Consider the following 26,343-nt stretch of genomic DNA (forward strand, 5'->3'; position numbering starts at 1 on the left):
TTTTCGAGACCGATACTAGGCGATGACGTTGTTGGATGACGGATGAGTCTGGGCCTGATATGTCGAAGAGAGTCGGATGGCGGTTTGCTAGATAGCAGTAGTATACCGTTTGTTGAGAATCTGATCAGAACTTTTTGTCACAATGCGTCAAGCATTCAACAGTGCCCGAGAATGTGTACCCGAAATCAAGTGTGGTATAATGAAGGCTTGTCTGTTTTGTCTTTCCGAAATTGCCAAATCGCTGCTGGCAGTACTGTTGAAGCACTTGTGTATACCAGAAAAAAAGAAAGAGAGAAACGGGGAACCCTAAACGCCGTAACTGGCTTTTAAGCAGAAAAGATGTCCTCCACCCCGCTCCACGTGCCCTTGGACCTCTCCTCCCAGTATGAGTCCTTGCCTGTCCTCAACTTCCAGACCTCCTCGCCCTCTGGGCCCTGTCCGGCCTTCACAAACCACTTCGGCTTGTGCTCTTCTCCCTTCTCTTCCAAGACGCGGCGGCGTGCTCGCTGTGCCTCCTCAAGCTTGACCTTCCACTCTTCGGCTTGATCCAAATCTCCCTTCTCCGCCAGGCGCTGGTCGGGCCTGAGTCTGCTGTCGGTCGGAGGCAACCTGCCCTTCTCGATCTCCGTGACCTCGTTGAGGGCTGCTGCAAAAGTCGTCATGCCGTAGGTGTTGGCGGCGTTGTCCACAAGCTTGCCAACGCGCCAGATTTCCTGACCTGCCGCCTTGCCAGCTTCGACAACTCGGAGGCCGCCGGTCCATGTTCCTGACAGACTGCTTCCTGTGTGGACACCATCCGGTCCGTACGTTTCCACTTGCACATCCTCACCTCGTCCTCCAAACATTCCCTTGCTGCGGAACTCAACCGAGGCTTTGGCACCTGTAGAATCGTTGCAGATCTGCATGACACCGACCGGTTCAACGTACTTCTCGCCCATCACCACGTTGCGCAAGAACATGGTGGCATGTGTCCATGAGTAAAGCTCATCTGTTCCGTCGGGCAGTCGAAGAGCAACACGGACGCGACCTTCGGTTGTGATTTCGGCACTCTTGCCCCAGAACTTTTGCGACGGAGCGGGCGATTGACTAAAAGACCAGTCGGCCGAGTCGGCCTGCATGGCGAGCCTGACGGGGCGGTGACAGACCTTTTCAACGACAAGACGGAACCCTCCTGGCACTTCTTGCTCAGTTCGGAGCATCTCGAACGTCTCACCAAGAAGAGGATTGAAGGGCTTGCGGATGGCGCGTTCCTTGGCTCGTCCGCTACTGAACTGGGAGACCGCAAACGCAGTTACGTAGAGTAGGCGATCCTTGGACTCTTTCTGCCGGGCAGCTTGGTCGAGAAGTTGGGCGTATTCCAGTTGCTCCGCCACTCGTTGGAGGAGCGAGATCGGCTCGTTCGCGGATACGGGCATACTGATAGTGCTGAGATCCTTGCCGACGTTCTTTCTCACAAAAGCGATGAGACTCGGGGGTTGGACCAGGGCTGGCGGAATCTTCGTTCGTCTGTCCACTGAGATGTCAACAGGTAGCGGCGACAAGCTCTTGGGCTTTGCTGGGTAACAGCTGGAGTCGTCCTGACCGGCGACGCCCGTATCCTCCTCTGGCACCGAAGATATCGAGGATGAGTCGGTAAGATTGCCCTCATCTGGTTCAGAATCCGGGCTTTCGTCCTCGCTTTGCGAAATCTTGACAATCTGGGAACTCGTTTCACCGGCCTCGGCATCGAAGAATTCGTCTGTTGACGCAGTCTCCATACTCCTGCGGGACGGCGCAGCAGACAACGGAGCAGGTGCTCGTCGGCGCTTGCTGTTGGCAATCAGCGTCGTGAACTCGGAAACAACTGAGTCAAGATCACTAAGGAGCGAGGCGCAATGCTCCTGCGTGCTTTTCTCTTCGTGAATAGAAGCTTTCGACTTCGACTTGGCGTGGCGCGGGCCGTTCGATGTGATAGTCGTTGTCACGCCACCGGGAGCCGGAACAGCCAGAGCAGTTGCCGCGGACGACTGGTGCGCCTGGGGAGTAGTGGGAGTGGGAGTAGCTGCGCTCGACTTCCGTCTCCAGAAAGGCCGCCTTTGGGTTTGCTGCTCGGCCGGAGGGGTGAAGTAGCTCTCGTTTTCCTCGCCCACACTACTGGGAGACAAGAAGCTCGACGCAGCCATGCTCACAGGCCTCTGGCTCGACATGTCCTTGACCAGGCGACGCAGCGCGTCTCTTGTTCCAACCACTCGACTGACGAGTGTCTCGACTTGCTGCCATTCACGGTCCTCCTCCATGCTCGACGCAGTTGGCTTCAGGTGGGTGGTGTTCACGCGCAATGGAGGAGCCCTGAGGTTCTTCGGTTGATCTTCACCGGCCTCGAAACCTCTCGCTGCACGGCTAGCCTTTTCCAGAGCTCGTGCCCAATCGTTGAAGTCCTTGGCATTGGATGCGCGCAGATGCCAGATTTCAGCGCCCGAGTCAATATTAATTTCCCTGCGACGCTCATCGGCTGCGATAGCTGCCAGACTCAGAGGGATGGCGCCACGTAGCGCAGACGAATTGCGATTGTAGTAGTAGGATAGCGTGCAAGACGAATAGTCGAGCGAGAAGAATCTGCGCGCATATCCTTGGCCCTTCTTTCTCCTTCTCTTGTGCAATATACCGGTATGATAGTTGGCGTTTTCGCTGCGTCCCGAAGCAGATGTCGGTCGAACTCCACCAGCCACATGGCTGTGGAGGCTATCCTGAGAGGCAGAGTTGACGGTTGTGACCTGGGGCAAGCTCGTTCTGCTGGCGCTCGCGTTCGCAGCTTGAAGGTTCGGGAAAGCGTGGGCGGTGGTCTGCGGCGGCGCGCCGGTCGGGTAGGTCAGGAGAACGAAGGTTGCCGTCTTAGATATCTGCTTGGAAAAGGTGTTGTCGAACACCAGGCCGAACATTCCTCCTTGGCCCGGCAGCACATCCCAAGTACCGGTCGAGACCTTGTCGGCATCGCATTTTCCGTGCCATTTTACTGGTATGAAGCCTTTGCTGGCAAGCTGCTCTTGGGCGGTACTCGTATCCCGCTTGCCAAAACGTCCCTTAGGTTCGGCTACGCCGGAGGTGAGTGTGCCGGAGGTCGCGGTATCGTCATTCTGGCTCGAAATCAGGCCGGTGGCGCCGGTGCCCGGGTGCTTGACAATGCCAAAGTTGCTGCCGAGGCGGGTTGTAAGCACGTGTCTAGTTGGAGAACCAGAGGAGGGGGGATGAGGAGGGGAAGACAGGTACACACATGGACTTCTTGTGCGGTTGAACGCTCCAGGATATGGTGTGGCCTTCGTCGACTTTGACCCAACGAACGATGTAAGACTACGACGGTGTTACTGTCAGCATGGTGATCTCCCGTCGGTAGTCGAACCGAGACGGAGCAAGAAGGGGGGGAATGCCGGACAAACGTACCTTGCTATGGATCTCCAACTGCTCAATGCCCGCCATTTCTGCGGGTGGGCGCCGGAGCTTGAGCTTGAGCTTGCGCAGTAGTTTGTGAAGATAACGAGTGCGCGGTTTCCGGGTCGGACGTAGGTCGTGTCGGTTCCAAAACTATTGACTGGACATGCTGCGGAGGGCGGCGGGGGAAGTTATGAATTCAACGGTCGAGGGAGGGATTGAAGTAGGTTATGGATGTAATGTTGGCGGAGAAAGACGAGAAGACGGGACGGGATGTGACACCCTTGTCCGGAGCTTGCAGGTACCTAGGCACCTCAGAAGTTCCAAGTTAGCACAAGGCGGCGGCGTAAGGTACGCGGACTGGTGAGTGTGGGAGGTTCGAGGTTCCAGGTTCCCGTCTTTTTGGACACCTCACCTCACCTACCTACCTAGGTACTTAGCCCAGCCACAGCACAGGTGACCCTTGGGAGTTGGTTGGGGGCGGAACGTCATTCGGTTCGGCGCCTCAGCAGGTGACTGGCTATTATTGGGGACCTGAGGGATAAGAAGCGGAGACGACAACACCCACGGCGAGGGGACTGAAGGGCTGTGCGAGAGTACGGTAAGCCGCGGGCGGGCGTGGGCGTGGGCGCTGGCGATGTGCAGGGCGAGAGCCAGCAATTACGGTGGCAGGTGCCCGGTGAGTGGATAATTAATAGGTGCGGCTGGTGAGGCTGGGCATGACATTGTGGTTCTAAAGTGCTAATTATTCCATTTGGACCCATTGCACTATGCCGGGCAATGATTTCACGTTGTTCCATTTGGTCAGCAATTCGCACTCTAGGCAGTCATCTCGGCATTTTGGCTCCTTTGAACGCCCTGAGAGATAGGCAACTCTGTCAATTTCTGTCCTCATTCATGTACCAGAGTCTCATCGCCTAGACGTTTGTGAGACGTTGCGCTACGCGGCGCCCGATCGCCCTGTCAAACCGACCAAGGCGGGCGCGGGCGCGGGCGCGGGCGCGATATCCGCGTATTGCCGTCGTTGGAAACCTTGGTTTTAATTTGTTCGTCACGCGTACGGATCCCGTACCGACGTCCCGTTTGGACCGATCGGAACACCAGCCTTGTCGACGGCGCCGAGAACACTCATGTCCGCCATCTCCCGGGACAAACACGATGAATGAAGCACTGCCACTTGACCGAATATCGGTGTCAATATTGAGCAAGATTACCCCGGATCTCAACTTTGAACCCCGTCGGAAACGAATTTGCGTTGTTACCACAACCTTGGCCATAATGCCCGTCACTACATCCCCCGTGCCCCGTGGAGGCCGGGCACAAAGCGTTGAAACGGCTGCGAGAGGGCCCCGAGGCCAGATAACGACTGGCAGGTCACCGGCAACGACGGCTGTCCGTCTCCTGTTTTCTCTTTTGCTGTGTGGGTAAAGACCGAAAGAGCCGTATTTCATCAAACAGAGACATACTTGTTATCCTCTCGGGGACTCCGGATGGCTCTGGCTTACAGGACTGGGCCATCGTTCCTTTGGGAACCTGTAGCTGAGTAAGTCGGTCGTACGAAGTGATAGATACCGATCGGTGATGTTGGATGTCAAGGCGATGAGGTCAGACGGCGACTTATGTCATTCTGCTCTGCGCTGCAGTTGCAGTTGCCAACGCGTTACACAACGCGAGTTGCAGCAGCTGAAACCATCACCCAATCATATACGGATAGGTACCGTAGCTCTGGAAACACGAGATTTGTACCCCAGTCCCGGCAACGACAGCGAGAAAAAAAAGAAGAAGAAATTCACATGAGAGATCTCGAGAACCCCTGAGCACCCTGGTATTGGTGGAGGAGAGAAATCAACACACCATCCCTGTCTTCGCCAGCACTCGGCAACAGCCGCAGCACCATTTCCGGAAAAACATCGGTCCCGCTTCCGTGGAGGGAACGCCCCGACCACCCTCGCAGACCAGCCAACCAGCGTCCAGGATGCAACCCAGAACAAGGGCCAGCCGAGCGCCAATTCGCGGATAGCCGAGCGTGGGGACGCTTCTAATCCACTTCCACGCGTTCCTTCCACGCTGCCAAACCAGATTGGGGTCTGTCCAAGGTTTGACTATCGCGCAAAGCAGCACTGCAACGCGCAGATTCTTTGGAGGGATTTCTCTTGTTTTTTATTTTTATTCATCATTAATTAATATTGCTCTTGGCCTCTCCTCCCGTCTCCTCTCCTCTGGGACCTCTTTGTCCAGACCCCGTAGCCTGCGCCGCGTCCCTAGCCCCCAGTCCAAGGCCTTAAGCACTATCCTCTTTCGGTTAGAGAAAACCGACTCCACCATCGATTTCCCCCCTCCCCTCCCTTCACATTTGCAGCAGTCACATTGCGAGTTGCACTGGTGTCTGGCGTCTGGCTTTCCGCTTCCCGGGTTCGACTTGTTGCTGTTGCCGTTGCTAATCGATCGTCTCCTTTTTCCCTGAATCGCGCATTACCACCACCATCCGCCATCCACATTCACGCTCACGCTCATGCTCACCCACCAACGCAGCGCCCACCTTTACCTTGCTTTGCTACCCGACTTCACAAATGGATACCTGCTGAAGCATTCTTCCGTCCTTCAATTCGCTCGCGCCGAGGCCTGTTGGGAAAACACCGCTGGAAAACATCTGCGACGAACACCTCTGGCTTCCGCTCCCTTGGCATACTCTTTCATTGCCTGCCCGTCTCTAGAATCTGGCTGTTGAGACTGATTCGCCTCCACCAAACCAGTCTCAGATACGACTCGACTCGTCTCGAACCCGACACCGCACTCAGCCTTCCCGACGCATGACGGAGGCCATGTTTGTGGTCGTGGTTCCCTTTCCTCCTTCGACATCGGGTTCCCTCTTCCCCAGTGCATAATTTCCATGGTACACCTTGTCTCTTAATACCCCTTCCTAATCCCATCTTTCTGCCCGATTATTCGCGGCTGTCACTGGCTCGCCCAAGGACCAAGGACCCCTCCATCCATCCACCTTACCTTCCCATTGAGCAATCGCGCCTTTGCCCGATTCAAACTGTTTACCACGAACCACAACGAACCACGCGCACCTATACCATCCACAACGTCGACCGTTGCATTCGTTCTTGATCATGACGGGCGTCCTGAGCAAGCGCCAGCAGGCGCGCAACGAAAAAGTCCTGCACGACTTGGTCCAGACCGTACCAGGGAACAACTTCTGCGCCGATTGTCAAGCACGGAACCCAGGTATGTGCAACAGTGCCCGCCATCCCGCTCAGACCGATAGTCGATACTGACAGTCGTTCGCAGCATGGGCCTCATGGAGTGTAAGCACGACGAACCCTATCCGCACCCTACCAATGGGACACGCCAGCGAGGCAATTGACGATGCGCGATATGATGGAGACTGACAAAGAGTATAGCTTGGCGTTTTTCTTTGCATGAGATGTGCTGCTATCCATCGAAAGTTGGGTACGCACATCTCCAAGGTGAAATCCTTGAGCATGGACAGTTGGTCCAACGAACAGGTCGAGGTTGGTCCAAATCACGCTCATATTTTCAGTGTGGCCATCTCTAAAACCATCTTTACAGAATATGAAGAAAGTCGGCAACGTCAGGTCCAACCAGATCTACAACCCAGACAACAAGAAGCCACCCGTTCCTGTAGACGCGGACGAGGCCGATTCAGCAATGGAACGCTTTATTCGCTCCAAGTACATGAACAACAACCCCGCCCCGGCGAGAAAACAACACACCGGCCTTTCAGACGAAGGCGTGCCGCCTCCTTTGCCGCCTAAGGCCGGAGGCAAGTTTGGATTCAGGTCTGCGTCGTCCATCTTTCCGCTCTCCTCCCGCTCGAAGAAAGAGGCCGCGATGCGTAACGTCTCGAACCCCAGAGATATGCCCCGAAGCCCGTCGCCGAGCGAACTACCCAATAAGCCATCCAAGGTTTTCGGCCTCAGTGTTCAGTGGGAGCAAGAGGATACAGAAAGGAAACTGGCCAGCCTGAGAGACATGGGTTTCTCAGACACGCAACGGAATGCCACGGTATTGAAGAGCGTCAATGGAAACTTGGAGCGGGCTATCGAGGCTTTGGTGCGACTGGGTGAGACCGACAGGAGGTCGCCCTCGTTGACGGGGCCCCGTGAAAGCTCCCTGCGCGCGACGCGCTCGCATGCGAACCTTTCGACGTCCAGTGGTCTATCCGCGCCGCAGCAGACGTTTAGTGAGGGGCCGCAGTCTCCTTCTACGGTTTCCAGCAACAACCCGTTCGATTTGCTGCCGCCCCAGCCGCAGTCTTCCCAGTCAACAGGAACGTTGGCGAACAAGAACCCTTACGCGAACAACCCTTTCGGCGGTCCAAGTCAGACGCAGCAAGACTTCAACCAGGCTTTTAACAACATGTCTTTGGCACCAGCTCAGCCCCTGTTCCCGCACCACACCGGTGGCCTTCCGTCTACGCAGCCCTTCGCCCAGCAGCAGCAGATCTACCAGCAGTCCATGACACCGCCGGTACCGCAAGCGCAGCAGAACTATAACCCGATCAACTTTAATAGTAATATGACGTACCCCCAGCCCCAGCCCCAGCCGCTCCAGCCGCAATCGACAGGTTATAACCCGTTCTTCGCAAACCAAACGCAGCCTGCTCCGACGCAGCAGAATCTGGCGGTCAGCACGAACAGTCCGTTCGCTAACAACCCGTTTGCGCGATCGCCCACGAGAATCCAATCCCCATCCTTGGGCCAGATCCCGGAGCAGACACAGTCGAACTTCTACACCACGTCGCCACAGCCATTGTCGCCGCAGAACACCAACCCGTTCTTTGCTCAGATGAGCTCACAGCCCACTGGCCAGCAACAAATGCCCGCCCCGCAGCAGCAGCAGCAGCAACCATTCCACCAGCAACAAGGCTTCCAGCAACTGCAACAGCCTTACCAGCAGTCTCCTCAGCCATTTCAACCGTCGCAGTTCCAGCCGCAGCAGCAGGTGCCCCACCAGCAGCAACAACAGCAGCCGCAGCAGCAGCCACAGCAGCCACAGCAGCAACAGCAATGGCCTGGGCAAGACTTTTTCGATCAGCAGCCACAGCAGCAGCAGCCTCCCCCGCAGCAGCAGCAGCAGCAGCAGCAGCAGATGTATCAACAGCCGCAGCGACCTGACAAGGCCTCTATCTTGGCGTTGTACAACATGCCGCAACTGGCTCCTCAGCCCTTCGCAAACCAGACTCAGACGCAAGAGCCGGTACAATCGGAGAACGCCGCAGCGCAGCAGGCCGAAGCTAACGGCCAAGGACCGGCCGCAGGGACCAAGAACCCTTTCCTGTCGAACGGACCGACCTCACCTGTTATGACCCAGAAGGATGTCGGACCGCGCAGGGCCGGCGTCAGTCGGGAGAGTATGGCATTCACAGACATGCAGTGGACGAACGGTCGACATAGCCCCGATGCTTTCGCCAGCCTAAGCGCGAGGCACATGTAGGGCGTGTCGTCGTTGTGGTGGATTCTTCTTGTACATAAGTGCCTTCTTTGTAAGATATCGTCGATTCGGGACGCTGGAAATTCGCATGCTATGACCTTTGGTGCCCACAAGATTACGAGGGATTCCCCTGCGCATACAATTAACTTTTCCTTCGTTCTTTGCTCTCGGTGCCTGGACAGTTATCTGTCATCTCATGTTGTTAGAGTTCACCTTGCCTTATTCAAACGTTGTGGGTAGAACGGTGCGTGAGCTGGTCCGCGGCCCGCGTGTACGGGCCAAGGCGGTCCCGAGATCGGCATCTCCGGGCAAAGCCGGCCGCACTAGACCCGGATCGGATCGGTGCTTGATCCTTCCCCCCACATGCGGACCGTCTAAGGTAATTACCCGCGCCGGTGTGGACACGTTAATTCACCGATAGCCCCGACGACTTGACCGACTTCAAATCCCGCGGTGACTCAAACCCCGGCCTCGACGGCCAAGATCCCGAGGTTTCACGCATCCGAGTACAAGTGGCACCGCATGGTCACATCTCAAGTGAGAAACATCATAGCTCACTCACTTCACAGATCGAAGCCACTTTGAATATCCCACAATGGCATCTCTCGACTTCCACGCCCGGCTCCGCGCCGCCCTTCCCAAGGACGACGCAGCCAACACCCTCCCACCGGCATCAGCCCTCGCCGACGCCTCGGCCTCCCTTCCCCGCCCCTCGGCGGAGGACTACCTCTCACCGCTGGGCACCGAAGCGACCCTCGCCCACATCCTGGACGAGATCGTCCCGGGCCTCAACGGCCAGGCCCGCAGCGGGCGCTACTACGGCTTCGTCACTGGCGGCACCCTCCCCGTCGCCGAGGCCGCTGACAACGTCGTCTCCGCCTTTGACCAGAACGTCCAGGTGCACCTGCCGGAGCAGACCGTCGCGACGGAGCTGGAGAGCGTCGCGCTGAGGATGCTCGCCGACGTGCTCCGCCTCGAGCCCGGCAGCGACGGTAAGGAGGAGGTCTGGACGGGAAGGACGTTCACCACCGGCGCCACGGCGAGTAACGTCCTCGGTCTCGCTTGTGGTAGAGAAGCGGTTGTCGAGAAGAGGGGCGGTAAAGTGGGCGAGATGGGGATCCTGGGTGCGTGTGCCGCGGCGGGCGTCAAGGAGATTCAGGTCCTGACGAGTATGGGACACAGCTCGCTGTTCAAGGCCGCGAGCGTGGTCGGGCTGGGCAGGGCGAGCGTCAAGGAGTTGAGGGTGAGTGATGACGAGCCGTGGAGGTTGGATTTGGACGCTGTCGAGAGGGAGCTGGGCAGGGCTGGGGTCGCGAGCGTTATCGCCGTGAGCGCGGGCGAGGTGAATACCGGGCGGTTCGCGACGGGGTCGGAGGAGATGAGGAGGTTGAGGGAGTTGGCGGATCGGTTCGGGGCTTGGATTCATGTTGACGGAGGTGAGTCGCGGCCCGTTGCTGGCTTTGTCTGGGAGGGGAGATTGACTGACCTTTTGCAGCGTTCGGTATCTTTGCGCGGGCTTTGGAAGACGCCCCCGAGTTCAAACAGATCAAGGCCATGGCTTCCGGGCTGGAACTCGCGGACAGTATCACGGTGGACGGACACAAGCTCTTGAACGTGGTACGTAAAGCCCTTCTTCTCAAGCCCAGGCCCTCCCTAGACGTCGAAGCCACTAACTCCTACCCCCTCAAAGCCATACGACTGCGGCATGTTCTTCACCCGCTCCCTCGCCACACTGACATCCGTCTTCACCAACCCCAACGCGGCCTACCTCTCCTCGGGCCCCTCCCCGATCCCGAGCCCCCTGAACATCGGCCTCGAGAACTCGCGCCGCTTCCGCGCCCTGCCGGCCTACGCCGTCCTGCGCTCCGAGGGCCGCGCCGGGCTCGCGGCGATCCTGGGCAGGATGGTCCTCCTGGCGCGCAAGATCGCGCTGTGGATCCGCGAGTCGGAGGCGTACGAGCTGCTGCCCGAGGGCGACTGGAGCCTGGAGGAGACGCACATGGTCGTGCTGTTCCGCGCCAAGGACGAGGCTCTCAACGAGGGGCTCGTGGGGAGGATCAACGGGACGAGGGAGATGTATGTCAGCGGGACGAGCTGGAAGGGCAGGAAGGCTGTTAGAGTTGCTGTGGGTAGTTGGAGGGTCGATGTCGAGAGGGACTTTGAGGTCGTCAAGAGGGTGTTGGAGCAAGTCAGGTCTTGAACAAGACTCCAAGCTGCCGGGTTGTCCTCGCCCTCGCCCTCCTGTAGGGTGTGTTTAGTAGCAATGAGAAAGACTTTTTTCCTTCAGCCGTGGTTCTCAGGCATTAGTTCCCGGTCCCAAAGCACGTTCGACGCAGGAGTACCTCCAGAGTTCGCTCTTTCCCTTGGTCAGCCCGCCCAAAACCACAAACCACCCAAGTTCCCACCCATCGTCTCCCATGGCAACACTTCACCTCTGCCCAAAATTTCATCCCAACTCTCAACTCCAGCCACGCTAACGAGCAGAAGAACAAAGCATTGAAGCCCTCAGGCCCGCTCTACCCTACTTCTGATCCAAATCCCCTCGAAGTTGTCACCGACAACAGAGGGCATCTCGTTAGGCGCAACGGGTCAGGACAAGTCTGTTGATTAAGTTGGTATTCGCCAAGGTCGACCGTTCGAATCCCGCACCGAGAACTGAAAAACCCGAACCCGAACTGTATACGATCGCACCGATCCGAGCGAACCCCCCGAGTACTTCCCAGCATGTGCACCAGAAATGTAGATCCCACCGGGGATTGAACTCTTTTGACCCTTTGACTCTATTGATATCTTCTTTCTTGCTGGGGCCTGACGCCGCGAAAACGTCTAGGTCACAATGTGTTGGTGTTTTTGCTTCTTACTGGTGGCCTGTGGCGTTTTGCTTCTATATATAAGCATTCTCCTATACGCGAAAGGGCACAGCGCAATAGTAAAGACTTTAAGGGAACGAAACATTTCAGAAGGCAGACAATTAAGTAAATCACGTAGAGAACAACTTGTCATGATGTGTGATCTATTCTGTGGTATCTACGAAAGCTTCTGTCTAGACATTGAGAATCTCCTCCAGGGGCACACCCCAGTACCAACTCGCCGCACCAATTGCGCCCACGCTCATCGTGAAAGCCATCAGGAAGTTCACGTCGTTGTTGTCCAGCAGATCCCATCCCGTCTCGATCACACGCGAAGGCTGCGCGTCGCCGAAGCTGGACTTGCGATGCTTGTCCTTGGGATCGTATCTCTTTCCGTCAACACTGATCTCAGGGGCATCAACATCGTCAATGGCACTATCCACCTTCTCCACGGCACGCTTGCCTTCTCCATGCAGCACAGCGGCCTTGACGGCGGCGCGCTTCTGGTTCTTGTCGGCGTGGTCGGCCGGGTCGGTGGACACCAGCACCTTAGTTCCGCCCTCCCCCTCGACGATCTTGCCAGTTCGCACATCTCTCACGGAGCGCTGGAAGACAGCGCCGAGCACGCTGTCGAGTAGACTTCCGAGAACGCCCCAGAGAGTCATGCCGAGCATGAACGTCGATCGCTGCTGGGTGGTCCAGGAGCCGAGACCGCCGCCAACCTTTCCAGCAGTAGTCTCGCCGCAGAAAGGCAGGAAGACCATCGAAGCCGTGACGATGATCATGGATCCAAGCGCGCCGGCGGCGATACCAAGTGGCGTCACACCTCCATTCGTGCCTCGCGGAACCTTGCGGAAGGTAGGGGATGTAATCAAGCGCGGCTCGCTCTTGGCCAGGATTCCCAGCTCGGAGCTGAAGGTATCGGCAGCGACGGCGGCGTAGTTGGCAATGATGCCGATGACGAGGAGGTCGCCTCCCCAGGAGAAGCAGAGGGTGCCGTCGGGGTTCGGAGTAGAGGTGTCGACGATCGCCTCCTTTCGCTTGTTGAGTTGGTAGGCGTGGAGCAGAGACAGGCAGGAAGCCATTAGGGAGTTCGCGAAGACTGCGTTGCGAGAAGGTTAGACCGTTTGAACTTCTAAATAGCTCCTATAGGTGGTTCGACTAACCTTGAACGTGGGTGCGAGGACCCTCTCCTCCTGAAGCGCCCGCAGAAGCGACGGTCAGAGTAGCCTTGACATCCTTCTTGACCTGAGGTAGAGACAGTCAGCGCTGTTGACACTATGTTTAAATAATGGCCGTACCTTCGTGGCCCTTGTTCCGGCGAGGAAAAACACGCAGAGCAGCGCAAAAGGAAGGTTCCAGGGGTGGTAAGCGTGGGCGATAGCGGTAATGACGGCAGCGACGATGCCCGCGGGGGTGAGAGATTGGTGCGACCAGGCCCGGTAGACCAGAGCCAGAGTCGCCGGAACGGCGTAGATCGCTTTCATCGTGGAGTTTGCTCGACAATCGCGTAGTTGTCGGGTTTGGGATGTCCTTGCGACCTGTGAATTGAGTGACGGACCAAAGTCCAACAATCCTGTAAGGTGGGATGGACTGCGGAAGGACGTCAGCGCCACGTGACGTCAGTCCTGATCGAGCTCCAAAGGTGAGGTGAAGTGAGCTTTGGACCCTTGCCCGTTTCGCGCGGGGCCCCTGCACTTCCCCGTTTTGATACTAGTAGCTGCATATATTCTGGTAAGCGCACTTTACGTGATGTAGCTGCTTAAAAGCATAGGCGCTTACTCTCCTCGGTTCTTTGATTGAGGCCAATCTTCAGCTCTCGATCATACCGTCATTCAGCCTATTTCGGACCAAGATTCGCCGACACTCTGAAGGATGCTGACGCCCCCGGGGAAATTCTGTTTTGGCCCTTAAAATGGCGAGGGCACCTTGCCGCAATGCGGCGCAAAAGTGATGCTTAAAAACGCAGATGATCCTATCTTGCTTTTTGGAATAGCCACCGGGTATCCTCTTCAGAGCGCATTCGACAGGACACAATGAGACCACGCCCAACCGCCGATTCACAACCTTCTGCTGCGGCCCGATGCGAGCAGCCGTCGGATCCCCAAGAGCAGTCACCCTTCTTCCGCCTTCCCTGGGAAGTTCGCAACGACATCTACAACATCGCATTCCCCCGCATCGTCTCGCCGCAGCTCATCTACGCAGACGTTGACGGCAAGCTCTCATTCAACGAGATCGGGACTGCCACTTCTGGGAATCAACGTCTGCGTCGCATCGTGTGCAACGGCGTATTTGAGGACCATGGCACCGAAATCACCGGCAGGCGCAGGGCTGCACGAAATCATGAAGATGGAGACAATAGCCCGTACGCCAAGAGCCTCCGAGAAATGTACCATCGCTCTCCCGACGAGCTTCTCTGCCCGCTTCCATTGTTGCTCGCTTGTCGCCGTATGTACGAAGACGTCGCGCCTCATTGTGACCAGTCACTCGCATTCCAAGACTTTTTGACGCTCGAACTCTTCTTCGCCAAAGTGTCGGATGGGGTCTTGGCCAGTGGCCTGTTGGACCGTATGAACAAGGTATCCCTCGACATCAAATTCACCCACGACGGCGCGTTCAAGCCGTCCTCCAGAAAGAAGATCCTTGCAAGCTGGAGTGCGGCGTGCAAAAGGCTTGCATCTCTGAGAAGCATGCAGAACTTCCGAGTTCGACTCGAGATACCTTTGTCTCAGCAAAGCTCGGTACCAGGAAATGTCCACGTCGCCATGATTAAGGAGCTGGCTTCAGTTGCTGCACATGTTCCTGAGGTTGAAGTCCAGTTGATGTTGACGTCGGTGGTTCATCCCAAGTCGGAACGGATTTGGTCGTACCGACCGGGAAAGCCAAGGAATAACCGTGGCTTCCAAGTGCCTGGTTGGACGGAAAGAATAGAGGAATGGGGATCATTCACGAAGCTTGATGAAGAACCGCCGCATCTGAGGACTTGAAGAAACAATTGACCATCTCCAAGAGATGCGATCCAATGTCCTGTCAATGGTGGGTGATTATGGGCCCAATCAGAATGAATGGGTATGCGATTACACCATCCGTATCGATCTATCCACAATGTCGGTCCGATCCAAGCTTAGCTTATCCGACCCCGGAGTCGGCTCCTTTTTTGCTTAGCGAGAATCAAAGAGCTTCATGATTCATGAAGACGGAGATACGATACATCCCGCTCATCTAAAACCACAGGCAATGGACTTTGTGTGATAATTATCTGTGGAAAACAGAAGAGACGTTCTCTTCTGCGAATACACTCGGAATTGCCAGTCAGGTCAACTGATAAAAGGTGACGAAATAAATAAGCACAACGTGCTGCCGGTCGCAATTTCTCACTCCGCAACAACCTCACGGTTTCTTCATACACTCAGACAAGATGGCGGCGGACGTAAGGCATGAGCAACAGCAAGAGCCCAAGGCCGTAGTCAAGAACTACAAGGGTTTCGTCGCCGGAGTCTTCTCCGGCATCGCGAAACTCACAGGTTTGTCAACCCCATCTCATCTCATCTCGGTTCGATCGCTGACGCTGCGAAGTCGGCCACCCATTCGACACCATCAAAGTCCGCCTCCAAACAACAGACTCCTCCCGCTTCAGCGGCCCGCTCCAATGCGTCGGCCAAACGCTTCGTAATGAGGGCGTACCCGGGCTCTACAAAGGAGCCACTCCGCCCCTCGTGGGCTGGATGTTCATGGACTCGGTCATGCTAGGTTCCCTCACCGTCTACCGCCGTCTCGTCGCCGAGCGCCTGTTCAAATTACCCGGCCCGGAAAACTTACCGTCGTACGGCCACGGCATCGCGGGCATCATGGCCGGCAGCACCGTCAGCTTCATCGCCGCGCCCGTCGAGCACATCAAGGCGCGGCTGCAGATCCAGTACGCCGCCAACAAGGCCGAGCGGCTGTACAGCGGGCCCGTCGACTGTCTCAAGAAGATCTACGCGCATCACGGCGTCCGCGGCGTCTACCACGGCCTCAGCGCGACGCTGCTCTTCCGCGGTTTCTTCTTCTGCTGGTGGGGCAGCTACGACGTGTTCTCGAGGTGGATGAGGGACAACACCAAGTTGAGCGCGCCGGCGATCAATTTTTGGGCAGGCGGGCTGAGCGCGCAGATCTTTTGGCTCACGAGTTATCCCTCGGACGTGGTCAAGCAGCGCATCATGACGGATCCGCTCGGTGGCGGGCTGAATGACGGCACGCCTAAGTTTAGGAGATGGAAGGACGCTGCGGCGACGGTGTATAGAGAGGCTGGGTGGAAGGGATACTGGCGAGGGTTTTTGCCGTGCTTCTTGCGCGCATTCCCTGCGAATGCGATGGCGCTGGTAGCGTTCGAGGGCGTCATGCGCTCGCTGCCTTGAGCGTACAGTTTATTATGTGCTGTACTTATAGACAAGATACGGGACGAGTAGACGTGGGCGGACATCATAGACTGTACGAGGATACCCAAAATCACTTCTCACGGATGCATCAAGACGAAAGGAGAGTCGTGTGGTGGCAGATCAACAAGCACACGAGGATGCTAAACTTATGGTATTTCCCATTAACCTTGCCAGAGCCATTTTATGGCATGTCCGACCCAAGTAACCTGAACCAGATCCGCGCACACGTAAGACCATGTTACTGGTCAACGTTTACTCGTCATCCTCCTCATCGGCGTCGTTGACGACGTTGAAGAACTTGAGCTCGTAAACACCCTTGGAGGTGGAGACGACGCGGAGCCAGTCACGGAGCTGCTGCTTCTTGAGGAACTTCTTGGTACTGTAGGGCGAGAAAAGGGTCAGTAATCTGTGCAGGAGGCGTGGGCGGATTCGCGGGAGATCAAGCTCACAGGTACTTGAGGTAGCGGCCGGAGAGCTCGTTGTGGGCAACGATCTCAATCTTGCCCTCACCAGACTGGGAGATCTGGACCTGGTCGCCGAGGTTGCCGACGCGGCCCTCAACCTTGATCTTGTCCTGGAGGAACTTCTCGAAGGCAGCGACGTCGAAGATCTTGTCGGAGGCGGGCTGAGAAGCGTTGATGATGAACTGTTGGGCAATTGGTTAGCATCGTTGCTTGGACGGGTCGGTGGGCGGTGTTCCTTACCTTCTTGGTAACCTTCTGGTTCTTGCCAGCCTTGCCGGTGCGCTTGATCGCCTGTTGAAAAAATGACCTTAGCCTACTGTTTCACGCCGCCGCCTCTTTCGAGGCTTGGCCAACAGCAAAGCGGTGTGATCATGTACATACTGCTTGAGGAGCCATTTTGGACGGTTGTGTGGAACGCAAAGAGGTGTTATCCTGCGTGTGTTGGTTGAGTGTGGTGAGGGAAGAGGTTTTGTCAATCGAGATCTGCTGAGCCTGTCTTCACGATTTTTCCTGCAGAGTGGGTTTTCGCTGTGGGTTTGACAAAAATGCCCTCAGAAAAAAATTAGGGCAACGGAAGAATGGTTTCCCCGGATCGAGAGCTTGACCGAGGCTGGGCCCGCCTGCGCTCGGTGAGTGACGGGAGCTCGGGCCTGGCGACCGTCAGGGCACCGGCCACAATGGGAATGTGGGTCTGTCTCTGAACAAGGTGCCCCTGAATGTAAACGGTTGTCTTTCTTTCTACTCCCTCTTTTGACCTCATGCTGATACCAGGGTTTGCTTCTCATCAGAAATGACTTGATCAACAGAAACAAACTCGGTCGCCATGGTTCGCCCTCTCTGTATCTGGCAGTCTGCCTAAGCCCCCACGTCAGAGGGACCATGCATGGACACGGCGTGAATCAGCGGAGTAATTCTAAGAATAAGAATACGATGGACGGCCCGTCATTGGCTAAAGACGTCCACAGTTCAGTCTCATTTTCTCCAGTCGGCCCGCGACTGAGCACCAGTCAGCTCTCAATCGCAGCAATCTCCTGGTGCTCGTTGATAGAAATCCCCAATTATAGTCTCCTCGTGACTGACATTGAGGCTCCAGGTGGACCGGAAGACTTTGGTTGCGCCAGGCGTTCCGTCACCCCAGAGAAAGTCGGATCCCGCATCCGCGAATTTTCCTCGGTCTCAACTTGAAACACATTCTATGTCCATTACAGAGAAAGATGGGCGCCTCGTATCCGATGAAGCTCCATTCAGTCCGCCAAGTTGAGTTGAGCATCTGTAACCCGGTGTCAGAATCGCAAGAGGCTCAACACGGATGGCGAAGCAGCATCGCGGCGCTGCCCGCAGACTTCAATTCGAAGCGAGATTATACCGCGTGGTATAAAATAGTCAAAGACTGACGCAATCAATTTCCCATGTACTGGGGTACTTAGGTAGGCAACCAGGCTGGGTTCTCCGAGAGGGGCCTGTGATCCGGGAAAGCATTCAATAGCCGGACTGGTCGACCTTGCTCGCGCACCTGCTCGACTTGAAGCTGGTCGTGGGTGCATGGACACCAGTCAGAGCTTCTGTTCTCCTATGGTTCATCTTCTTCTCGTGGGGAGCATTCGCTACGTTACGGGAATGCATGAAATGCATGCGCGTCCTTACTTTGCTGCCGCTGATACCCATCAGTCAACGTCATCAAAAGGCGTATTGAAAGGCGTTTGATGACTGGGTCAATCGAGGTGGCCGCGTAGTCTAGAAATTCCGAGCAAGAGAGGCTGATCAAGAACGGTCGTAGTGCGTGTCGTTCTGTTATCGACACAAGGGCGAGAGGACGCCAGATATTGATGGTGTGAACCATTGTGGGGATTGAATGCATTCCCATGTAGGTTATATGCCGAGTACACACACTCTTCTTGGGTAAGGCAGCTCGCCATTGGCTGCTATTTGAAGACCTCAGTGCAAACCCCGGTGACCGATATTAAGTATTCCGCCCCCGGTATGTCGGATACTGACGAAAGTCGGCGTTGTATTGCCAGAACGGCATCCATGTCATCCCGGATGAGGAATCAAGCTTGGGATATGGGTCGCGACGAGACGAAGTTGTCTACTCGCCAAGACGTTAGGCTTGGGTGAACAACCCGGCTCACCAGGCCCCTGGTATCAACTCGTAGGGGCGTCTTGGTCGCGAGAGCATAGCAACGACCGGCCAGTAGCAGGGCAAGAGGTGATGCGATGCCGGTCTTAGATGTTGCGCATCTGCGATGAAGACATGCAGGTAGCTATCCTCGCCAATGGCCGTCCACGCGGGTTCCCTCCCTGCGACAAGGGTGCTGGCTAAACCTAGGACGGTCCCTGAGGCTGCTTCGAAGCAATATTCCATAACCAGGGCGAGGCTTAATCGAAATCCGGGTCATTTCGGGAACTGGTCTTTTTGCGAAGATGAAAATGCAGATGGATTGGTTCAAGACGAGCGTGCCTAAGTGACGCGATGCGACCTGAATGACCCTAGCAGGAGCTCAGGATCCACGTGATCATCTGTGCACGGTTGGGGTGCACCTGGCCTGTGCATGTATCCGTGGCCATTTTATGCATAGGGCTGAGATACGTACCGAAAAGGCCCCCAATCCATCCCGTCTCTTTTCACATAGAATCGTCATAGCAACAATACCCTCTGCAGTATTGACTACCAGAGAAAAGGCGTTTCTTTCACAATTGCTCCAGAATTAGGCATCCAGTCCCGTGGCTGTGTTTCTGCAGGGAAGCCTGTTTTACTGGGAACCGTTTGGGCCAATGGCAGCTCCAAATAGCGCGTCGTCCACTTCGACACGATTCAACCTCGACAGCTTCCAATCGTCGCCCGCGTCGTCACTCCCAGTACCGTTACATTTCCGAGAACTGAAGACCAGTTAGCTTCAGCGGTCTGAACTCCCTTTCCGGTTGGACCTCGGTGAAGTGGAGACGTTCGACCGTGAGTCGCCGAGTTGCTGCTTTAATTCGCCAAGTTGATGGAACCCAGCTTCCGGCCAATGTTGCAACACACCATCTCCAATCTACCTCGCTGCCATCCACTGAGGTATGTTATCGTACATGCAGACTAATTCAGTCATCTGCCGCAGATGTAAAGTCAAAATTTGGTGACCAATATCTCTCACTCACATGCATGATCTGAACCAGTCTAGGCATCTTAGTGTCTCCCCAACTTACAGTACGTTGCCTAATACCCTTCGATCTTGCAGTAATCGAAGTACAATATTGATTGTGCCTAAAGTACAATCATCGAAACCTGAGTTCACGGGGTGAGAACCGCGTCTTAGTGCTGAGTTGACTCGATGGCGTACTCGTAGATGGTGATGGGTGGTTGAGAATTGTCGACGGCCTCTGGGAACGTTACAGAGGGCATTCTCATGACTATCAGATGAACCCTGTCGACTTCGCTGCACTCCCGCTGCGGGTTGAGATGAACCGTGCCGCGACCCAGTTGTTTGGGAACCGGTACTTGCAGATGTGTGTCGGCCGCTTCCTACAACCAGGCATCCTTGCGGATCCCATGCAGCTTCCCTGGCTTTTGATCATTCTTGAAGGCAGGTAAGTACGACTTACGTTCTATAGGAACGAAAGCACACATGTTCTTCTGTCTGTACATAGTATGTTGGGTTCACCGCCGTCTCCGGATGTCACCAGAGTGCCTCGCAAACGACATCTCGCGACAATTTAGGACCCCACCCCTTCTCCAACCATCATATCATGGCGGCTCTGTGCGCCCTTGGAGTATAACGAATACACCGGAATCTTCCTCACGCCGCTTTCGCCAGCCGGAGCTGTCCGCCTCGGAATAACAGCTCAAACTTCTGTGTATGTCTCTCCGGTCTGTAATGGGCTTTCACGTCTGTTGCCTTGCATCAAAAGAGCCAGTCGTATTCTAATATCGAAGCCTGAGTCACTACGCATACTTTTGATGGTGTGAACTGCACCTAGGCATTTACTCTCGACTATTCGTCCATGAATAGTAAAGATGGCGTACATGAGGCAAGTGGTTTGTTCCTCAAAGATTGGCATGCTACCTTAAGAAGGAAAACTATAAAACGGTTTCAAGGAACTTCTTCGAGTCTTCTGTTCTAATGCCCTTCAGTATCACCACTCCACACGCAGCGAGCACCGCAGCCATGATGAGAATAGCCATTGCTGGAGCCGGGGGTTTCGCTGCAGTCCTCGCCCTCCACATCTCTGAAACAGCAAATCCCATAGTTATTCTCTCAAGAGAAGTAATTCAAGCCCACTATTGTGCCGGACAATGACTAACTCGTCTGTCAGCCGCAACCAGAATTCGAGCAACAGTACGAGTGTCAGGTTGCCGTCGTTGACTACGACGACGATGAGACCCTGAAGTTCGTCCTCCAGGGAATCGACATCGTCATCTCAACGATTCGCGGTCAAGAACAGATCAACCTTATCAAAGCCGCCAGGAACGCCCGAGTCCGTCTTTTCGTCCCAGCCGAGTTCGAGGGCTGCCTCTCACGCCGTCCGTCATCATCCAACCACCCCCTTGACTTCGGTTCATCCGAAGCGATCGAGCTCCTCAAACACTGCGCAAGCTCCAAGTCCAAAAAGATAGAGTACACCGTATTCTCTTGCGGCATTCTGTATGAGCGTTTTGCCCCAGGCGGTCTGGAGCAGTACGGTATGGGAATGCGCGAAAACATTCAAGCCCAGGGGAGCTATCTCGTCGACGTTGGCAACTGCACCGCAGACATCGTCGAGACAAACTCACAGGGACGCCCCGTACAGGTCTCCATGACTTCGGTCGCAGACGTTGGCCGGTTCATTGCTGCTGCTCTCGACATTGGCCCTGGCAACTGGCCTCGAGAGTTCAAGATGCGCGGCGACCGAATGTCCGTCCGTGACATCTTTGCCAATTGCAGCAACGTGCGTGGAGGTAAGCTCTTGAAGCATCTCATGAATCCGAATCAAAGGGGTACTTGACTAACTCACACGCCCAGTCGCCTTCTCCCTTCGAACCCGCAAATGCTCCAAGCTCTCCAGCGACCTCGCCCACTACGCACAGAGACAGAACTGGGACCAGTGGTGGAACATCCAACGCCTAATCGCTACTGCCGAGGGCCGTTACGACTTCCGCCAGGCTGATCTCAACGAGGCCGTTGACTTCCAGCCAGTCAGCTTCAGGAGCTGGCTGGAGGCTCAATGGGGATCTGGTTAACCTGGTTTGCTCTCGGACATAGGCAGCCCAGGGTGTGTGTACGAATGTGATGGTTTTCTTTACGATATTTCCTCTTTCACTCCTTCCCTGGCTTTGTTGCTAGCCTACTCTCGCCCCACACTCTCGCTTGGCTGTGTTACTCGAGGGGTTGCAGACATATGCATCATGCATGTGCTGTGATGGGATCTTTCTGGGCATCGTTTGCTTTACTTTTCCTTCTTGGCTGTCTTAGATTAGAACACGGCCACAAGCTTTGTGGTCGGCTGGGTCCGAGGTCGCAAGACTTGGTGGTTATTCAATTGAATACGCTCTTTTTGGAAACACTGAAATGTGGCACATCTAAGTCGTCTATGAGACTGTAAAGATCCCCGCCATAGATGAAGACTTGTGCAGAAACGTTGAAGACGGATATGTCCTGTCAGGAACGCACTTGCTGAGCTCGAAACGTTCATTTCCCAGCCTTACCAGGCGAACCATCGAGAAGGCAACGGGCCGTTGCCCCTGAAATTCCACGATGATATGAGTTAGCGTTGCTGCAGCTGGTTCCAAGTTCCAGGAAACCCACCCACCCCCCTCTCGAGCTGCGCCTCATAAGGAGGGTTGCATGCTGACATCTTCCCAACCCGTCTCCCCCTCTCCCCGACGCCTCGGTAAACGCCTTCAATTGGCCAATCTGCAAGGACCCAGGCCACAGGTACGCATGTCCTAATCTGGTAGATGAAGCTGCTGTGCCGTGCGCCGTGTGATGGCGCGGGGCATGTGGGAGATGTGCCACCGCTTGCATGCTCCGGGTCCCTTTGTTCGGAGCTCTTGCCGGGTACTCGGGATGCGTTTACGACCTGTTGAATCTGAATGGAATTATAACGTCATTTAATCATGGATCCTGTTCCCGGTCGGCGGTATTATGGAGATCGGTGAGGCGATTTAGACGCCTGCTTGCTCGGTCCTGGCCGACCTCACGACCGATCGAGTTCCCTCCTTCCATTTACGTCGGTTCCGGTGCCATGGTAACGGTTAATTACCGAACGTTTCGTTGCCTCGTTCTTGGGGCGTTCGGTCATCCCGATGGAAACCGCAAAACTGGCGAACTGTTCTGCTCGTCTCGTCGTCGGGATCAGGAGCAATCCAGTTGTGGCATACCTAGTCACGCTTTCGCTTGATTGAGAGCGGGGTAAACTTATTCTAGATTCTTGGGAAACTGCAGTGACTATTAATAAATGTGAGCCTCTTTATGGCCTATATCCAGGCTCTATCCCGAGGTCATGCCGGTATTAGCCTCGACGGGAAGATCTCAAATTCGAGGTTCTCATTCCACCAGGAGGAACTTTATGGCGTAAGCCAAACGAAACCTGCACCATCTAAAGCAAATGGCGTGAAGTAGTCGAGTTGAAGGACAATCAAGGCCAGAGTGGCATTTTCAAGAATGCCACGACTATACTATCGTTTACGTAACATTGCTTTTCAGGTTCCCATACTCTCGCTTGGGGTCTGCTGTGTGTGCTCCGAGGTCGTCGTTCTCCAGATCGCGATGTACATCGAATAGTGAGATCATCTATATATAAGACGCTGTTACGCTCCCATGAGTCCGGCTGGAACGATGAGTCGGGACAGAGGCGGTAATCAAGAATAGGCATAAAGACCGAAGATGGCCGGCTAATTGGCTTGACAATGCTTTTGCTGATCAAAGCAGGAATTTTCGTGGGTATTTATGACACCTCTCTGTTGTTATTCGGCTTCGTTGGTGTAAACATGTGGGTATTCCCGGCGGCCATACATCTGGTCCTGCGCCAGTCATCGAGGGAGTCATGATCCCCGACAGACCAATATTGCAGACAGGAACCTCCTCCACAAGATCATCAATCACCTGATTCGATCTTGCAGCTTCATCTGGGTGGGTTGCTTGCTCTCCAGGGATCGATGTGCATATTCGGAGTGTTCTTATACGCCTTTAGATGATCGGACAGAAACCCCTGATGCTTCAGAACGGGGCCACTCTCGTCTTATTCTGCGTCCGCAGCGTGGTATAACACAAGATCAGTCATTCAGCGTCGCTTTATATTCTAAATATATGCATCTTAATGTCATATCTGCACTCGCGACCGAGAATACCTCCTGCCTCCTTCCAGAAGTGGCAAAAATAATAGAGGGCAAAAAAACAAAAAAAAAGAACCGAATGGCAAAAGGCACAATCGAACCTTTGAGCTCCAACAACCAGAGTAAGCATGTCCGGATCAGGATCGTATGAGGACCGATCTAACCCCCTGGGCCACCTTGCCCTGCTTGTTGGTGAAAGGAAGGAGCGCAAACCTCTAGATAGAAGGGGGAGTTCGGGGGAGGGAACATGGGATGGACCAGCTTGGCTAGAAATATTACTGTAGCTAGATACATTTCTTTTACCGTTCTACAGCTAAAATTTGCCTTCCTACCTATCTAGCGTGTGAAAGCTCCGAAAAGATAGAATGACGTTGTCGGCGCTCCTTCCCATTCTTCGTTCTGATGCTCATCTCACGAGAGTGCTAGGCCCCACAACCCACTTCTACGTAGTTCGAATATTCAACGCTGACGAATTCTTGGTCTTTTGCAGCCTCTCTATATAAACCTTTTGAGGGCTTTGGGTCGTTTGGTCTGTCCATGCAGCCCATCGGGTGCTGCCTCGCTTCGTGCGATGTTGGTACAGGATCTGTTCGCTACTCAACTTCCTCTCCCTCATCTATGCAGCGCTGGACGAACCATCAAGACAGGGTTTTCTATTCTGAAGCACGATCGCAGACATTTCCACACCAAAACGACGAATCGTAGGCGCACTGGTCTTACGGCGAAAGTGAAGTGGATGCTATAAAAGCCCGCGGGTTATGCATACGTCCAACATCTCAAACAGTGACAACCTCTGTTGGGTGTTAGCTCGCCGTGGAAACGATACGGGACGTAAGACTGATCCCAGGTGACTGAGTCTGAGTTAATGTGAGAGGTGCCAGCTCCTAATACGTTACGTCACATACATGGGTTCCCTATTTGCTAGTGTTGAGTCTTTTCATCTTTAATGTAGTTGTCTTCAGTATAGTCGTCTTCAGTCTGGTATTCAAAAGGATCAATCAGTCAGTTGACCTATCGCGCATTTCGAGAAGCCAAGGAACAAATTTCACAGACAAGCAGACACTACTCCGTGGCCAGTCAGGGTCATCCCTTCAACGCTGCATCTCAATGGATTTATCACCAAGCAGATGAAAAAAGAACTGACTGTCAATTAGAGAAAACATCTCACATTCACAGCTGAACAAATCGGCAAGACATGATCTCCGTAGACCGATCCCGAACGGGACCCACACGCCCCGTCTCCGGCACCTGAAGCTCCGGCCGCGCGGCATCCGATCCATCCACCACACCGCACCTTGCTTCGGGTTCCTCCCAGCAAACCCCCTCCCCGGACCGCTACCGACAGCCGACCGGTCGGCCACAGATCCTCCTCCCATCGCGGCTTTCTTGGTGAGAAACACTCGGCACACCCCAAGAAAGCGCCCCCCAAAACAACGTCCCACATTCCTGTTACAGCACCCGGTCGAAACGACGCGGGATCGGCGGCGCACAGATCCTCGCGTTGCTTTCGATAGTAACACCGGAGGGAGGCTCGTTGCTTTACGTTTCCGACGTATCACGGGGTTTCTTGGCGGGGGGGGGGGGGGCGCGAACATGGCTGGAGTTGCGTGGCCCGCCGGCTACTTCTGCAACTGCCAAGCGCAGAGACTTGAAGTATCTTGATCCGTGTCGGAAGGGATACAGGGAGAATTGTAACTGAGCGAGAATTCGAAGTGGAATTGAACCCTCATCGTTACCCCCACGTTCCGTAATCGAGATCATATATAACATGTTCTGAAGACAGCCGCCTGATATTCCCATCCCCATCTAAAACCACCACATCTAAACACCGTCCACAACAAACCCCATCCTCCATCCCTCTCCAACCTCCCAAACCCCCACAACCAAACCCAACCAAAAATGTCAAACACAAAACCCATCCCCACCAGCGACTACGAAGCCGTCGCCGCCGTGGTCAACGACTTCTACATCGCCGGCTGCGCCAAGGGCGACAGCACCCTCCTCGCGCGCGGCTTCCACAAGGACGCCGCCATGTACGGCCACATCGGCGGCCAGCTCCTCGGCGGGCCGATCCAGATCCTGTACGACTTCATCGGCGCCGGCGGCGAGGCGCCGCGGATGAAGGCCCGCGTCGACGTGCTGGCGATCACGCCGACGACGGCCGTCGTCAGGGTGGACATGGAGCAGGACGCCGCGGGGAACAACTACACGGATTTCCACTCGCTGTTGAAGTTTGACGGGGAGTGGAAGATTATTTCAAAGGTCTTTCATACGTATGCTTCGTAAGGAGCGGATTTGCGACTGGAGAGAGGGAGGTGAGCTCTTGGCCGAAGAAGGGTTGGATTGGGAACTAAGTGTTAATTTGAAGGGAATCACGAAGAGGCACAATAAGAGGGGCATTTGCCACGCACTTAAATCGCAAGTTCTGATAGGTTGCAGTGAAGGCACATTAAGCC

At 55.1% G+C, this 26,343-nt stretch overlaps 9 protein-coding genes across 9 annotated transcripts; 6 read left to right on the forward strand and 3 right to left on the reverse strand.

The window, feature by feature from the left end:
• Window positions 1–326: 326 nt before the first annotated feature.
• CkaCkLH20_00021 (oxysterol-binding protein) lies at window positions 327–3,495 on the reverse strand (the record flags this gene model as incomplete). The annotated part of the gene is made up of 3 exons (XM_038882741.1): window positions 327–3,171; window positions 3,251–3,327; window positions 3,418–3,495. 3 exons carry the CDS (start codon window positions 3,493–3,495, stop codon window positions 327–329), a joined length of 3,000 nt encoding a protein of 999 aa, XP_038751446.1.
• A 3,026-nt stretch (window positions 3,496–6,521) lies between these two features.
• Window positions 6,522–8,868, forward strand: CkaCkLH20_00022 (UBA/TS-N domain-containing protein; the record flags this gene model as incomplete). The annotated part of the gene is made up of 4 exons (XM_038882742.1): window positions 6,522–6,636; window positions 6,700–6,716; window positions 6,813–6,923; window positions 6,982–8,868. 4 exons carry the CDS (start codon window positions 6,522–6,524, stop codon window positions 8,866–8,868), a joined length of 2,130 nt encoding a protein of 709 aa, XP_038751447.1.
• Window positions 8,869–9,460: 592 nt separating this feature from the next.
• CkaCkLH20_00023 (pyridoxal-dependent decarboxylase) lies at window positions 9,461–11,065 on the forward strand (the record flags this gene model as incomplete). Its single annotated transcript, XM_038882743.1, has 3 exons — window positions 9,461–10,301; window positions 10,361–10,482; window positions 10,556–11,065. The coding sequence occupies 3 exons, from the start codon at window positions 9,461–9,463 to the stop codon at window positions 11,063–11,065; spliced, it is 1,473 nt and encodes a 490-aa protein (XP_038751448.1).
• An 843-nt stretch (window positions 11,066–11,908) lies between these two features.
• CkaCkLH20_00024 (duf92 domain protein) lies at window positions 11,909–13,201 on the reverse strand (the record flags this gene model as incomplete). Its single annotated transcript, XM_038882744.1, has 3 exons — window positions 11,909–12,816; window positions 12,881–12,962; window positions 13,016–13,201. 3 exons carry the CDS (start codon window positions 13,199–13,201, stop codon window positions 11,909–11,911), a joined length of 1,176 nt encoding a protein of 391 aa, XP_038751449.1.
• A 549-nt stretch (window positions 13,202–13,750) lies between these two features.
• CkaCkLH20_00025 (uncharacterized protein) lies at window positions 13,751–14,701 on the forward strand (the record flags this gene model as incomplete). Its single annotated transcript, XM_038882745.1, has 1 exon — window positions 13,751–14,701. The coding sequence occupies one exon, from the start codon at window positions 13,751–13,753 to the stop codon at window positions 14,699–14,701; it is 951 nt and encodes a 316-aa protein (XP_038751450.1).
• Window positions 14,702–15,132: 431 nt separating this feature from the next.
• Window positions 15,133–16,111, forward strand: CkaCkLH20_00026 (uncharacterized protein; the record flags this gene model as incomplete). Its single annotated transcript, XM_038882746.1, has 2 exons — window positions 15,133–15,238; window positions 15,291–16,111. The coding sequence occupies 2 exons, from the start codon at window positions 15,133–15,135 to the stop codon at window positions 16,109–16,111; spliced, it is 927 nt and encodes a 308-aa protein (XP_038751451.1).
• A 273-nt stretch (window positions 16,112–16,384) lies between these two features.
• Window positions 16,385–17,016, reverse strand: CkaCkLH20_00027 (putative ribosomal L22e family protein; the record flags this gene model as incomplete). The annotated part of the gene is made up of 4 exons (XM_038882747.1): window positions 16,385–16,511; window positions 16,582–16,778; window positions 16,837–16,887; window positions 16,978–17,016. 4 exons carry the CDS (start codon window positions 17,014–17,016, stop codon window positions 16,385–16,387), a joined length of 414 nt encoding a protein of 137 aa, XP_038751452.1.
• Window positions 17,017–20,696: 3,680 nt separating this feature from the next.
• Window positions 20,697–21,793, forward strand: CkaCkLH20_00028 (isoflavone reductase family protein; the record flags this gene model as incomplete). The annotated part of the gene is made up of 3 exons (XM_038882748.1): window positions 20,697–20,840; window positions 20,890–21,511; window positions 21,576–21,793. The coding sequence occupies 3 exons, from the start codon at window positions 20,697–20,699 to the stop codon at window positions 21,791–21,793; spliced, it is 984 nt and encodes a 327-aa protein (XP_038751453.1).
• Window positions 21,794–25,786: 3,993 nt separating this feature from the next.
• On the forward strand, window positions 25,787–26,173 carry CkaCkLH20_00029 (uncharacterized protein; the record flags this gene model as incomplete). The annotated part of the gene is made up of 1 exon (XM_038882749.1): window positions 25,787–26,173. The coding sequence occupies one exon, from the start codon at window positions 25,787–25,789 to the stop codon at window positions 26,171–26,173; it is 387 nt and encodes a 128-aa protein (XP_038751454.1).
• Window positions 26,174–26,343: the final 170 nt, after the last annotated feature.

The sequence above is a fragment of the Colletotrichum karsti genome, assembly GCF_011947395.1.
Source record: "Colletotrichum karsti strain CkLH20 chromosome Unknown Scaffold1, whole genome shotgun sequence".
NCBI lineage: Eukaryota > Fungi > Ascomycota > Sordariomycetes > Glomerellales > Glomerellaceae > Colletotrichum > Colletotrichum karsti.